This window comes from Apis dorsata, unplaced genomic scaffold, assembly GCF_000469605.1.
Source record: "Apis dorsata unplaced genomic scaffold, Apis dorsata 1.3 scaffold_163, whole genome shotgun sequence".
Taxonomy (NCBI): Eukaryota; Metazoa; Arthropoda; class Insecta; order Hymenoptera; family Apidae; genus Apis; species Apis dorsata.
The window spans coordinates 1,189,371-1,203,009 of record NW_006263452.1 but is presented as its reverse complement, the minus strand read 5'-3'; the positions used below and the strand labels follow the sequence as shown (position 1 = coordinate 1,203,009).

Sequence of the window (13,639 nt, the reverse complement as noted above, 5' to 3'; positions counted from 1 at the left end):
GATTGGATAAAAGGATTAAGGAAACGATACAGGATAAGTAAAAGTTTATATTAGTACGTTTATAGTCGTAAACGTGTTAGTGTCTATTGTCGTGTTTAACCTAAAAAATGGCGGCCAACATTAACGGAGTTTTCACTGAAAATTTACAAAATGCAATACTTCAAAGTAAAGTATTAATTGTGGGTGCTGGTGGAATTGGATGTGAGATATTAAAAAATCTTGTTATGACAGGATTCACTAATATTGAAATAGTATGTACATCAATATTTATTAAAGAATCTTAATAACCTATATATTTTTCTCTCTTTTAATGGTATTCATTGTTATACAAATTTTGAAACCGGTATTTATATTGTTATAATTATATATAATAGAATGTATAATATTATGGTTTTATAACAAAAAAACATTTAAAATTAAATAATTATTTTTGTTACATGATTGTTCATTCATGATTTTCAGATTGATTTAGATACAATTGATGTTAGTAATTTAAATAGACAATTTTTATTTCAAAAAAAACATGTGGGAAAATCAAAAGCAGATGTTGCAAGAGAAACAGCATTAACATTTAATCCTGATGCAAAAATAGTTCATTACCATGATAGTATTACAACGTAAATATTCTTATATGGTTATATATATTAATAAATAGTTTTAAAATAATTTTATAATAAATTATAAATCTTTATTTACAGTTCTGATTATGGAGTATCATTTTTTAAAAAATTTACTTTAGTTATGAATGCTCTTGATAATAGAACAGCTAGAAATCATGTAAATAGAATGTGTTTAGCAGCAGATGTACCATTAATTGAATCTGGTACAGCTGGTTATGAAGGTCAGGTGGAACTTATAAAAAAAGGATTAAGTCAATGTTATGAATGCACACCAAAAGCTACACAAAAAACTTTCCCAGGTTGTACAATTCGTAATACACCTAGTGAACCAATTCATTGCATAGTATGGGCAAAACATTTATTCAAGTAAGTTTATAAATTAATTTTTCTCTTAAAAAAATATATATATAAATGTATAAATATAATATATAATATATATAAAATATATAATATATAATATATATAAATTTTTAAATTTATAGTCAATTATTTGGTGAAGAAGATCCTGATCAAGATGTTTCTCCAGATACTGCTGACCCAGAAGCAGCAGGTAAGGATAATATTTAAATAATATTAAAAAATATATATAATATATATGTACATAAAAATGATGTATTATAGATTCTGCAGGTCAAAATGCTTTAAATTCAGAATCAAATGAAAAAGGAAATGTTGATAGAACATCAACTAAAATTTGGGCACAATCATGTAATTATGATCCAGAAAAATTATTTACAAAATTATTTCATGATGATATAAAATACTTATTAAGTATGGATAATTTATGGAAGAAAAGAAGACCACCTATTCCTTTAAATTGGAAAGAATTACCAGATGGAGGTTTGTAGAATAATTATTTTAAACTTATGTTTTATTAAAGACAATTATATTTTCTTAAATTTTTTCATAATACAGTACCAGGTTGCAGTAAAGAAATTAATGAACCTGGTTTAAAAGATCAGCAACGATGGAGTATTTCTAAATGTGGAAAAATATTTGCTGAATCAATCAAAAGTTTAAGCAATACTTTAAAAGTTTCACAAGAAAAATCATCAAATAATCATTTGATTTGGGATAAAGATGATCCAAGTTCAATGGATTTTGTTGCTGCATGTGCTAATATAAGAGCTTACATTTTTGGTATACCTCAAAAAACAAAGTTTGATATAAAATGTAAGAAAATAATCATTATATTCTAAAAATAAAAAAGTTATAAGTTTTTTAACTTTAATTATATTTTATAGCAATGGCAGGAAATATAATTCCTGCAATCGCAACTACAAATGCAATAGTTGCTGGCTTAGTCGTTCTTCATGCATTCCGCATTCTTGAAAATAATTTAAAAGCATGTAGATCTGTATATTTGCGTTCGAAAATGAATCATCGTAATCAATTATTAGTACCAGAGAAAAATGTCAATCCACCAAATCCAAAATGTTATGTATGTGCACCTATGCCAGAAGCCATATTAGCAATAGATACATCTAAAACAACAATTAAAGAATTACTTGAAATAGTATTAAAAAATAGATTAAACATGATTGCTCCAGATGTTATGATAGATGGTACTGGTTCTGTTGTTATTAGTAGTGAGGAAGGAGAAACTGAAGAAAATAATGATAAACTCTTAGAAGAATTAGGAATTAAAGATGGTACCATTCTTAAGGTTGATGATTTTCAACAGAATTATTCATTGACTATAACCATAATTTATAGAGAACGTCCAAGTTTAAAAGGTGATAGTCCTGATTTTCTTATCTTAGCTGATGAAAAAGACCTCAAACCTAAAGAAGACAATGATTTAATAAAACCATCTACTTCAAATGGCCAGGTAATTAAAATAACATATAAATATGTTAATGTTCACGAATTTAAATATGTATACAAATTAAAACTTTTATTCAGGTGGAGTCATCTGAAGAAAATGTAATGATTGTTGAAACTGAAACTGTTTCATTGGATACAGTAAAGAAACGTAAAACTAATTCTCTTGAAGAAACTGTGTCTCCAAAAAAAAGAAAAGTGGAAGTTCATAATGTAGATGATGATATTTCTATTATTGAAAATGATATAACTAATGATACTGGTAATACAAAATCAAACATTAAAATACATAAAAATTCAGAAGATGATGATTGTTTAATTGTGCATGATGATAATTTGCAAACAACTGCAACTTCACAGTAAATGAATTAAATATAAATTGATCAAATTGTTTCAAAGTTAAATTTTTTAAAATTAATATACTGATCAATAAAATTTATATAAAAAAATATATATTTGTACAAAAAAAATACATATGTACCAATTCTAGAAGCAGTTTCATTTTATGTTTAAAATTTTCATATAATTTTATTAATACTATTCATATATAAAAACATTTTTGTTCATAAAAAGTTCATAGTGTATTTGACTAAGAACAAAAAACATATGTATAATATTAATCTTATCTAAATAAAACGTATTTTTATTTTTACAAATATTTATAAAAATACGATATTATGTTTATAGTATGCCATTTTATATATTATAGTTATGGTATACATTTTTATACAAAAACGAATAAATACATTTTTCTTACTACAAAATATTATATTATTTTATTTGATTAAAATTTTTCATATTTTTTATATGCACAACTTATATATTGATTAACATTATAATTATACATTTCGAAATCAATTTTATATTTTTCATATAATTTCAAAACTATATCTTGTGTTAAATTTGCAAAATATTTACATGTGATATCGAAGTTTGTATATCCACCTCGTGTTTCCTCTAACTTGGGAAAATATACTTTATTTTTATCCAAACCAAATTTAGAAAAAATATAATTTATTTGTCCATATGTATAATCATCTAACTTTAAAACGAAATTATATCGTATATTACATATAGCGCAATGTTTATAATATTGAATCCAATGAACATCTTCTTCAGAACTTTGTAAAAGCCATTCCAAAAATTCTTTAAAAGTTGGTATTATCTTTAATCTTCAGAGAAATGAAATATATTAATATATTTAATAAATAATAAAAAAATAATATAATAAATAAATATATTAAAAAACTATTAATAATGAAACAAAATATTTTTATTGTACATAATCATTATACCTTTTATCAGATGTAAATACTCTTTCTCGAAAATTACCAGTTGTCGTATTCGAATGAAATAATTCAGGTCTCGTAAAACGAAATATTTTTTCTGTATAAATCCAAGCTTGTGCAGTATATTTTGTATTATCTGCTATTCGATCTCTAAAAGTTGAAAAAAGTCATTTCATTCAATAATTTAAATATATATTGAAACATTGAAAAATAATATACCTATATGATGATACAAGTCTTTGAAAAGGATGTCGTACCACGAGAAGTTTGAATATTTTTGTGTTATTTGATATAAATTGTAATTCCTTTAATGTTTGTGGTACCAAAATGTCAATTTGTCTATGAATAATTTACAAATTATAATAATCATATCAAAAAATTAATAAGATATAATTACCTATAATAATTTTGTGTGGGTAGACGATTTTTTAAATCTGCAAATAATTTTGTGAAACTTGTTGAAGCTACTTTTCGAATCCAACAATACATTGTTTTATGTTCAGAATTATATAAAAAATGCTTTCTTATTAAAGGAGTTTTTAAATTATATTTTATACATACATTTGAAATTTGTTGCAACATTGTTGCACTTTCCTATTTAAGAGAATATTGATATTGTTTACATATAATTTACATTATATATATATTTTACATTAAAATAATTATATTTAAATAATATAATATAATGAATTACTTACTTGCAAATTAATTGATTCTCCTTTCATTTCATCATATTCTAAAAGTTCTATCTCTAAATTAATTGGTTTTATAACAGATTGAGAAACTAAAGAACATTCTTGCTTTGTTTGATTATTTGCAAAAAACAATGAACTTGAATATTGTGTTAAATAATTCTGTTTTAATCTTAATAAAATAATGTAAATTATAATGTATAAAATAACACACAATATGCATTTTACAAATTGAATTTTAAGTGACATGATTAAAATTGAAATATATATTATAAGTCAACTATCGGGATTAAACATCCGTCTGTATGAACGGAATGAAAGATAAAATTTATCTCTTAGTTTTATAATTTCCTAATTTCCTGTAATGATGAAAAAAAAAATGGAATATCATATTTATAAAAAAGGTAAAAGAGAAACAAAATCAATTTACTTTTTTAAATCTTTACTACGAAATAACGCCAAAAATGTATTATATAAATCAGTGACTTATATTCGCAGTTAGGCTGTTTCTGTAACTAATAATAATATTTTAACAATTATATTAATTTAAGTGATCTATATTGTTAATTGTGAAAATATTTTTTTTTGTAAATGATTATTTTTATAAATTTTTTTTATGTGAAAAGATTGTGAATGATATTAAGTAAATTATTTACTTCTATTATTTTGCAGTATTATAAAAGTAAATTTTTATCGATTTAGGCAGTGATCTTGTCAAATGTTATAATTGTATGAAATTTGATTATGAAAATTCATTCTATTAATGCAAAAACAGATATTATATAATTAGATTGATTCACAATTCAAAATTTTTTATTTACAAAATACTCAAATATCAATACATGTAAAAATTATAAAAATATACAAATAATACTTAAATTGAAATTAGAAATAATAAAAAAAAAATTAGAAAATAAATGAAATGTATTAATCAAAGAATATTGTATTTTTTATAAGTTATTTTTCATTAATAAATGCATAATAAATTTTAATGAATTGTGAATCAATTTTATAATTTCAATTTTATCATATATCGTTTTACAATTACAAACAGATATAATAACAGAAAAATAATTATATTATTTTTACAATTTCATTAATTTTAATACGAATCATTTGACGCTTCTTAATATATTATTTCATAAAAAACAATACTATTTTTTCAATTCTATTAAAAATTATATGTTATATCTAAATATATATGTATGTATATAATTAAAATTTCAAATTATTTTTGTTTGAATTATTAATACAAATAATCGGTAAACACTATTAATTATAAATGTAACGATACATAATTATAAATGTCACGATACCTCGAAAGCCCATACAATATGTGCATGAATGAAAAGTGAAAGAATAAGTGAATGAGGATATTAAGATTAATGAAGATTTTAAAATTTCTTATCTACGATCTCTATATCTATGATGGTGATCACGGGAGGATCGATGATCACTATGACGACTATGTCGACTTGCTGTTCTCCACAAAAATTCATCTACACTTCTTTCATAGCTACGTTTTTCGAGAGCAGAAGCCGCTGCGCTGTAGTCAGGTGGTAATGGTAAACCATCATAATATCTGGGTGGTGGTGGTGGTGGAGGTAAAGAATCATATGGATGTGGTGCAGCATAAGGAGGTAAAGGAGGCAATTGATGTTGCATAGTACGCATATAATCTGCAACATACGCTTCAGCTGCTGCAGCCACACCTAATCCTGGACTACCATATCCTCTATAAATTGTATAATTATTAAAAATAATATATTTAATTTGGGATAATTGTCATATCAAAACATATACGTACTTAGAATAAGGAGAATCACTTCTATTAAACCAAGTAGCATATCGATGATGATGATGATCTCTTGATCCTCTATGTTCATTACCAGCTAAATGAGATCCTCTAGCTAATGAAGCTAAACGAGATCGTGAAGTTAAGAAAAGTCTACGACCTCTACCTCTTGAGCGTAAAAATCTAGGACTACTATTAACAGGCCTATTATCACGATATGAACGAGACTTCGTAATATGTTTTGCTGCTTCCTTAGATTTTCTCAAAATTGGTGTCATTTCAATTCCTAAAAGATTTATCATAAGTTATAAAAAATATATTTTCTTTTATTTATAAGAAAAACTGTACATATATTTTAATTTACCTTCATCTTCTGGAAATAATCTACATAATTCTTCTGCAACTCTTGGCTCAATTTCTTGGCCATCACGTCCAATTTTTACTTGTTTACCATCATTCCATGGATTATATAAATGTAATGTAGCTGTAAATGGTAATTCTTTCCTACATATCCAATCAACTTTAAATACACCACCCAAAGCTTTTGCAGACAATCCAGGTGGTAACACCTAAAATTTATATACACTTCTTTCCTAATAATATATAAAATAAATATCCTTAATGAAAAATATATATTTAATTAAATATACAAACCCAAGAAATTGGTGCTCCATCTCTTCTAGATTCTGTACTTAATCTTGCAAAACCAGCAAACTTTCCTGATTCTTTTACAGAAAATATAAGCAAAACATTCCTTGATTCTCTATAAGCTTGATTTAAATTAGCTTCATTTTGTGGTAATGTACTCCATACTCCTTTAGCTTTTGATAATGTAACATTTTCAGCATTGTTTGATTTTATGATGAAAAATCTGATAAAAAAAACTTTAAGACATGTTCCTGGTATTTATATTATTGTACTTATCTAAACATTTATATAAATAATTTAAGATAATGCTAATTCATATTAATTTTGTATATATGAAATAAAAAGAAATATACATAAAAAAAGAAATAAAAATATTGTATTTTAAAAAGTAGCTAACCTTGCATCCCTAAATAAGTAATTTAATTTTGTAGCATAATCATAGCTCTTAGTAATTCCTTTGCTTTCTTTAGATCTTGCACGTTTTGCTTCAGGACTAGAAGATTTAGAATCTCTGGATCTAGCACGTTTTCCTCTGTTCTTACGATTACGTTTATTATCTCCACGTGAAGATTTTGTGGAAACAGAGCTTATACTTGGTTGACTAGAATCAGAATTTGAACTGCTAGATGAAACTTCACTACGTGTATCATAAGTTTCATCTGCAGCAATTTTTAATTCATCCACTATATCATTTTCGCCGCAGCTCAGATTTAAGTTGTCCCCATCTGTATTATTGTCCATATTTTCACTTTTTATTTGATCACTTTCACTATTGCTCAAATGTATGTTGTCATTTGTCCCGTCATCCAGGCTTTGTATTTCTGGATTTTTCGGGTTTTCTTGTATGAAGCCAATGCAGTTCTGGTGCCTTTAAACTTTTTCTGAAACGCAAATATAAAAAAGTTCTTACTAGATGGATATCCAGTATGCAATAATATTTGTCCAAGAACAATATCATATTTGAATGGATCTTGTAGATTTTATGATAATTATGTAGGAAATAATGTAGTAACATTTTTAGTATATGAGAAGAAAAGTTCAGAAGATTGCACATGAAATCCGATTTAAAGTCACTGTGATAAAAGATTAAAAAGTCCATTTATCAAAAACTTTGATGTTAAAATTGTCCTTATGCAGTTTAATTAAAACATTTATAAGTTTCATAAAAGTTTTCAATATATATCTACTATCACTGCAAGACTTCAAATATTTCTTGCTTCAAATAGATATAAATTATGCCTAATATTCCTAAAGTTTTTGTTTCGCTAGAAACGTTTATGAAAGAAAAAGTTCCTCTTTTTAACAATTCACGAGCATATATGTCCATATATAAGTTAAAAATAAATATGTTTTATATTTAAAGTTGTAGAAATTTTTTTTTCTTTAATTTAAGAATATAGTAACACAATTCTTGTTGCTCTATTAGAACACAAGTATTTCTTTCAAACTTTGTATATAAAAGTTTATTATAAGTAAATAGTCTTGCTAAAATGTATTTTTTTAGCCTATTTAATATAAAAAGGCGAGGAGTCTTCGAGTTTTCTGTATTTCAAATAATAACACATCATGCTCGTTTGACGTCTCTATGCAGTCTTTTAAAACGCGAAGGCTATGCCTAGAAAAGTTCGTTGTAAATTTTATTAATAGCAACATCAGCACCACAAAACATACTCAAAACCATCATTTTCGCCATTGATTTTATTAAAGAAGTTCATATTTTGCAAACATAAGTCTTTGATGTTATAAACCCTTTACGCAGCTCGTACACACTTACGTGCACACTCGTTCTTCACTTAACACACTTCGCACCTCACGCAAGAATGCTCAAAGATTACTATATGTATTTAACATTTATTTCTGTTATTTCTCTGCACGATGTACACAGCAGACTTTCCACAAGGGATTGTGCTTTTTTTCCTTAAAAACACAATATCCAATTATCTCCTCACGGATGAATAAACCATGGCGACCATTATATGACGTGTACGTTATGATCAATAGAAAGAATTAGTCAAAAACTAAAATAGAGTTTTAATTAACTTTGAGAAATATTATTTTTATTATTTTTTATTTTCAAAATTGTATTTATTTACTAACTTACATATGTAATATAAAAATATTTTTTCTTACATATACAAATTAATAAGATTTTGTACAACGATAATATCAAGTTCTTACATATACATATATATGTATTTTTTTTAGATATATAGTATTTTTAATTTATTATTGAAATTCATTATTATCGAAATTTGTATTTATATATTATTGTTTAGCATTGGTACAATACATTTAAATATTAAATTATAAATATAAAGAACATAGAAGAGATAAAATATTTTTCTTTGTATAAAATGTTTTAAAATTAAAATCCCTAGTATTTATGGTCACCATCTTTAAAAAAAGATAACGACCATCTTGGAATCATTTTTCACGGGTTGTTGACACGGGTAGATCACAGCCGGTTGTGAAAGTGCTTCGTGATGTAAAATTAATCATAATTAACTGCCGGAAATAAGTAGTGATTATTTAGGAATTAGAATTAAAAGCAATACTGTAGCAATACTATATGCATTTAAGATTATTGTGTAATAAGTATTATTATACATAAAAATACAAAAAAAATTGTGGAAATAAGCGTCTGTCACGAATATAAGCAATCTTGACAAAGTCGACAGTTAAATCTTATCATATTTAACTAGAATTTTATAAAGAATTATTTTCAAAGTTATATTCGTGTATGTGATAGAAAAATTGTGCTGCTAGAAAAAAGAAGATACGAAACACTAAAAATACATCTTATGAGGAAAAATGGTTTCGTGCACATGGTGACACCTCTGGTTAGTTTATGCTTTCTATAAACAATTTGTCATATTTTATTTAAAAGTAATTTTGATTATATATATGCTTATTTTATAGTTAAATTAAAAATTAATTATAAAGTTATGTTATATAAAGAATTTTTAAATAATAAACACTTATAAATTTTTTATAAGACTTAAATTCATTAGCTGATAGCTTATAATGGCGAAATACAACGTACGTTTACTTTAATTTTTGTAAATATTATTAGATTACTCATTGCGAATTATTGACATTTTATAACATCCACCAATGATTTTTAATGTTTATACATAGCATATAAAGTTTTTATTGCATATAATGAAACACTTTATATTTAAATATATAAATTTATTTTTTAAATAATTGAAATTTCATTTATCTATTAATGTTTATCTTTAAATCTAAGATTAATGTGTTATCATGATAATTATTATTGAAAAATTTGAAATATAGTGCAAATATTTCATTTTTTTATTTAAATTTGAAAGATGATTAATTATTTAAAAATGAGAGATGATTAAGCAAAATTAAAAATTTAAGCAAACATAATATTTTAATATGAGCATATTAAAATATTTAATATACTCATATAATAAAAAAATATATACATTTAATATAAAATTTGCAAATTTATTTTTATTTTCAAAATATATTAAAATAAATAAAATTTATATCTTTTAATATAATTATTATTTATTATATGATAAAATAATTTTTTATTATACTTATATTTTAAATATGAATCATATTAAATATTATTAATATTATTAAAATATAACTTTTAAAAACATTTTTAATCATAAAAATATGTTATATTATTTTTTTAATATATTGAAAATTATTAAAATAATAAATACTATAAAAAATAAATAATATTTATCATATAATAATTGGTTTTACTTTTATTCTTTATTTTTAATTATTAAATAATTTTTTATCTAATAACTAATAATATCATAACAACATTCAAACATAAATATATTATTCCTTATTTAATAATTAATTTATTATTAATTAATTTATTTTTATTATTATCTTATTTATTCATATTTTATTAAATAAATTCTGAGATAATAAATATTAAAGATAATTTTTTAAATGATACTTTTATAATATTTCAAAAAGATTATATAAATGAAAGAAAGTTTGCTACATTAACCATATTATTTATTTTAAGCTACATTTAACTTTAACCTATTATTACAAAGATGAGCACATAATATGCATATATAATAATATATATTAGTATATAATATATAGTATATAATATAATAATAAAACATTCCACTTTTCATACTTCAACTACAGAGAAAGGATTCAAGTATTGATTGCAAGAGCATGGTGTGCTATGGCAATAGGAGGAGGGTGAAGCCCAGACAAGACCCCACCTCTTTATGCTATGCTTTCTATTTAAGTCTTAAATCATTTCAGACAATCACAGTAAATATATCTAATATGTAGCACAATAAAATGTTCTACTAATATTATTATTGAATATGCTCTGTATTTCAAAAATAAATTCTGTGTGTTTAAAAATCAATGATCTAACTTTATGACTATAAATATTAAATTTATATTTAAATATAAAATAATTTTATATATAAATATTTTTAGTGTCAACAATAACTAACTAATACATATAGTAATAATATATTTTGAATTATTTCATGCATAATCAATTATTTTTATATTATGTATATTAATAAAATTTTTTTTCAGATAAAAAAAATAATATATAAAAACATGATAAATATAAAAAATATATGAATGACAATGGGCTGAAATACATTAAATTGTAAAACTCTCATCATTTTTATAAAAGAGAGGTACAGATAATAATGATTTAATAATAATAAAATTATTTTTATAAAAAAATTTTTATATTTAATTTATAAACTACTGAAATAATTTTTAAATGTTATATTATTTTATTTTCTTATTAAAGGAAATAAGTCATGGCAACAGTAGAAGAAAAGAAACGAGTTGGTGGCTCAAAAGTTTCAGCCATTGCAAATATCTTCCAGTCAAAACCACAATTGGATAATCTAAGTCATAGGACAAATAATATTCTATCAGATGGTTTCAAGGAACCAGCTGTGCCTTTAAAAGAATCTCCAACACAAGTTACAGTTGTGAGAACTGAAAGTCATGTAGCTCGATTTAATAATGCACGTGCACTTTTTGAAAAACTTGGAGAAGAAAATAAACCAAATAAACCGTAAGTTTATAAAAATAAATAAATAAATATGAAAAAAAAATATATAAGAAATAATACATATTTAATTATTTTTAAAAACATACTTTTGTATATTTTTGTATAGGGTGGATAGGATTACAAAGCCTAGTAATTTACATGGCTTAAGATCACGTTCTAGCTCTGCAAATTCTGGATCAGGTTGTACATCTCCAGCTAGATCACCACGTCCTAGATCACCATCACCTCCAGGAACCAGAGATCACTTGAGCAATTGGAGTGCAAGTGTACCAACCTTAAATGCTGAAAGACATTTTGAAAATGGTCACAATCATGGTTTAGATAATATACCAGATAAACATAAATCACGAACAGGATTAGGGAAATTTGACAAAAATTATGGCAAAGAAAATCGTTTGGATGATCGACCGGAAAAACCAGAAAAACCAGAAAGAAGATTGAATTCAAAAGAATTAATTGAAAAGCAAAAAAATTGGACTAGTCATTTTTCAAAAACAAGACCAAGTAGATACAATTCAGACCCAAATAGATCTTTAGTTCAAAGTTCATTAAATCAGAGTGCAAATAAAATAAATGTTGAAACTGCTTCTGTAGGACATTTACAAAATACTACAAATACTGATAATGAAACAAAAAGATCAGCAGATATTTCTGCTAATCCAGCCACAAGATCTGCAAGCTTTTGTTCTGTTAGATCATCAGTTATATCTCCACCTCCACCACCACCACCAACAAGAAACTCTTCTACTTCAAATACAAAAAAAGAAAGACCAGCTAGTATAGCAGCAGTATCTCCTCCAGATATTCCTAGTAGTCCAGAATATGCTACCATAAATAAATATTTTGATACTTCATCAACAATACCTGAATATGCAGTTGTACAAAAAAGTACAAATATACAAAATAAAAATTTCCAAAAAAATCAAGAACAACGAGAAATTTCAAAAAATATTTCCAGTCCTATGTTAGAAAAAACACAAGATGTGTCTATGCCAGAATATGCAGTAGTGCAGAAAAATACTACAGCAAAAATACATTGCCGAAATGCTGATACATCAAAAAATAGTTCAACACATCATTCAAAAAATATTAACAATGCTGAAAGTAGTTTATCTCTTAAAAGTACTTTTGCAAGTTCAAGTATTGATATTTATTCACAAACAAAATCACATATTTCCTCCTGTGAAAAAAATTCTGACATATCTAGTCCAACACGAAGTATGTCTATAGAAAATATTATTAGTATGACTGTAGAAAGTAAAACAAAAAAAGATAGCGATTTACTTGATGCTTCTGAATATCTAAACTATCCTTCAAACGTTATACGTTCACCACCTAAAACATCTGAGTGGAGAAATGAATGGTTAGCCAAAAATGATGAAATTTTAAAGAAAGCTACAGATTTAAAATGTGCCAGAGAAGAAATGGAAATTAAAAGCGAAGTTATAAGATCTGATCCACGACCAGATTGGGCAAGACCATGTATAAATACAATGAGAAAAAAAGATAGTTTATCAGAAGAAAAAAAAGTGGAACCGTCAAAATCTCCGGATCCGGAATTGAGACCACCTTCTGGAGGTACGGATAGTGCATCTTCTAGTATGAGCTCTCCTAGCTCTCCTTCTAAGGATAGTAAAGAAGAGAAGGCAGATAAGGAAATGTCAGAAAAGTTTCAAACTGGTATAGTATATATGACTAATTTCCAATAATAT

General features: G+C 24.6%; 4 protein-coding genes across 8 annotated transcripts in view; 2 read left to right on the top strand and 2 right to left on the bottom strand.

Annotated features, from left to right (window-relative positions):
• Positions 1-33: 33 nt before the first annotated feature.
• LOC102681235 (SUMO-activating enzyme subunit 2) lies at positions 34-3,441 on the top strand. 2 transcript variants are annotated; one of them, XM_006613878.2, is made up of 8 exons: positions 34-251; positions 463-617; positions 699-986; positions 1,103-1,170; positions 1,242-1,460; positions 1,536-1,793; positions 1,865-2,451; positions 2,526-3,441. In XM_006613878.2, exons 1-8 carry the CDS (start codon positions 108-110, stop codon positions 2,805-2,807), a joined length of 2,001 nt encoding a protein of 666 aa, XP_006613941.1. In that variant the 5' UTR covers positions 34-107; the 3' UTR covers positions 2,808-3,441. The 2 variants fall into 2 exon arrangements, with proteins under 2 accessions (XP_006613941.1, XP_031365430.1); XM_031509570.1 differs by having other exon boundaries at positions 1,521-1,793.
• LOC102672198 (carbohydrate sulfotransferase 11-like) lies at positions 3,148-5,272 on the bottom strand. 2 transcript variants are annotated; one of them, XM_006613896.2, is made up of 5 exons: positions 4,432-4,811; positions 4,131-4,327; positions 3,953-4,072; positions 3,740-3,883; positions 3,148-3,616 (listed from the first exon to the last, which is right to left on the bottom strand). In XM_006613896.2, the coding sequence occupies exons 1-5, from the start codon at positions 4,672-4,674 to the stop codon at positions 3,229-3,231; spliced, it is 1,092 nt and encodes a 363-aa protein (XP_006613959.1). In that variant the 5' UTR covers positions 4,675-4,811; the 3' UTR covers positions 3,148-3,228. The 2 variants fall into 2 exon arrangements, with proteins under 2 accessions (XP_006613959.1, XP_031365432.1); XM_031509572.1 differs by lacking the exon at positions 3,953-4,072 and having other exon boundaries at positions 4,432-5,272.
• A 527-nt stretch (positions 5,273-5,799) lies between these two features.
• Positions 5,800-9,051, bottom strand: LOC102681116 (YTH domain-containing protein 1). 2 transcript variants are annotated; one of them, XM_006613877.2, is made up of 7 exons: positions 8,970-9,051; positions 8,643-8,886; positions 7,266-7,749; positions 6,875-7,091; positions 6,585-6,789; positions 6,233-6,506; positions 5,800-6,160 (listed from the first exon to the last, which is right to left on the bottom strand). In XM_006613877.2, the coding sequence occupies exons 3-7, from the start codon at positions 7,607-7,609 to the stop codon at positions 5,830-5,832; spliced, it is 1,371 nt and encodes a 456-aa protein (XP_006613940.1). In that variant the 5' UTR covers positions 7,610-7,749; positions 8,643-8,886; positions 8,970-9,051; the 3' UTR covers positions 5,800-5,829. The 2 variants fall into 2 exon arrangements, with proteins under 2 accessions (XP_006613940.1, XP_031365431.1); XM_031509571.1 differs by lacking the exons at positions 8,643-8,886; positions 8,970-9,051 and having other exon boundaries at positions 7,266-7,874.
• Positions 9,052-9,290: 239 nt separating this feature from the next.
• The window catches only part of LOC102680891, a 12,852-nt gene continuing 8,503 nt past the window's right edge, over positions 9,291-13,639 (top strand). Inside the window, exons 1-4 of one of the 2 annotated variants that reach the window (XM_006613875.2) lie at positions 9,291-9,708; positions 11,432-11,538; positions 11,658-11,930; positions 12,034-13,607. In XM_006613875.2, the coding sequence (XP_006613938.1) occupies positions 11,668-11,930; positions 12,034-13,607 (1,837 nt within the window). In that variant the 5' untranslated portion in view covers positions 9,291-9,708; positions 11,432-11,538; positions 11,658-11,667. The remainder of the gene's footprint in view (positions 9,709-11,431; positions 11,539-11,657; positions 11,931-12,033; positions 13,608-13,639) is intronic. The other variant, XM_006613876.2, reaches the window with a different exon arrangement.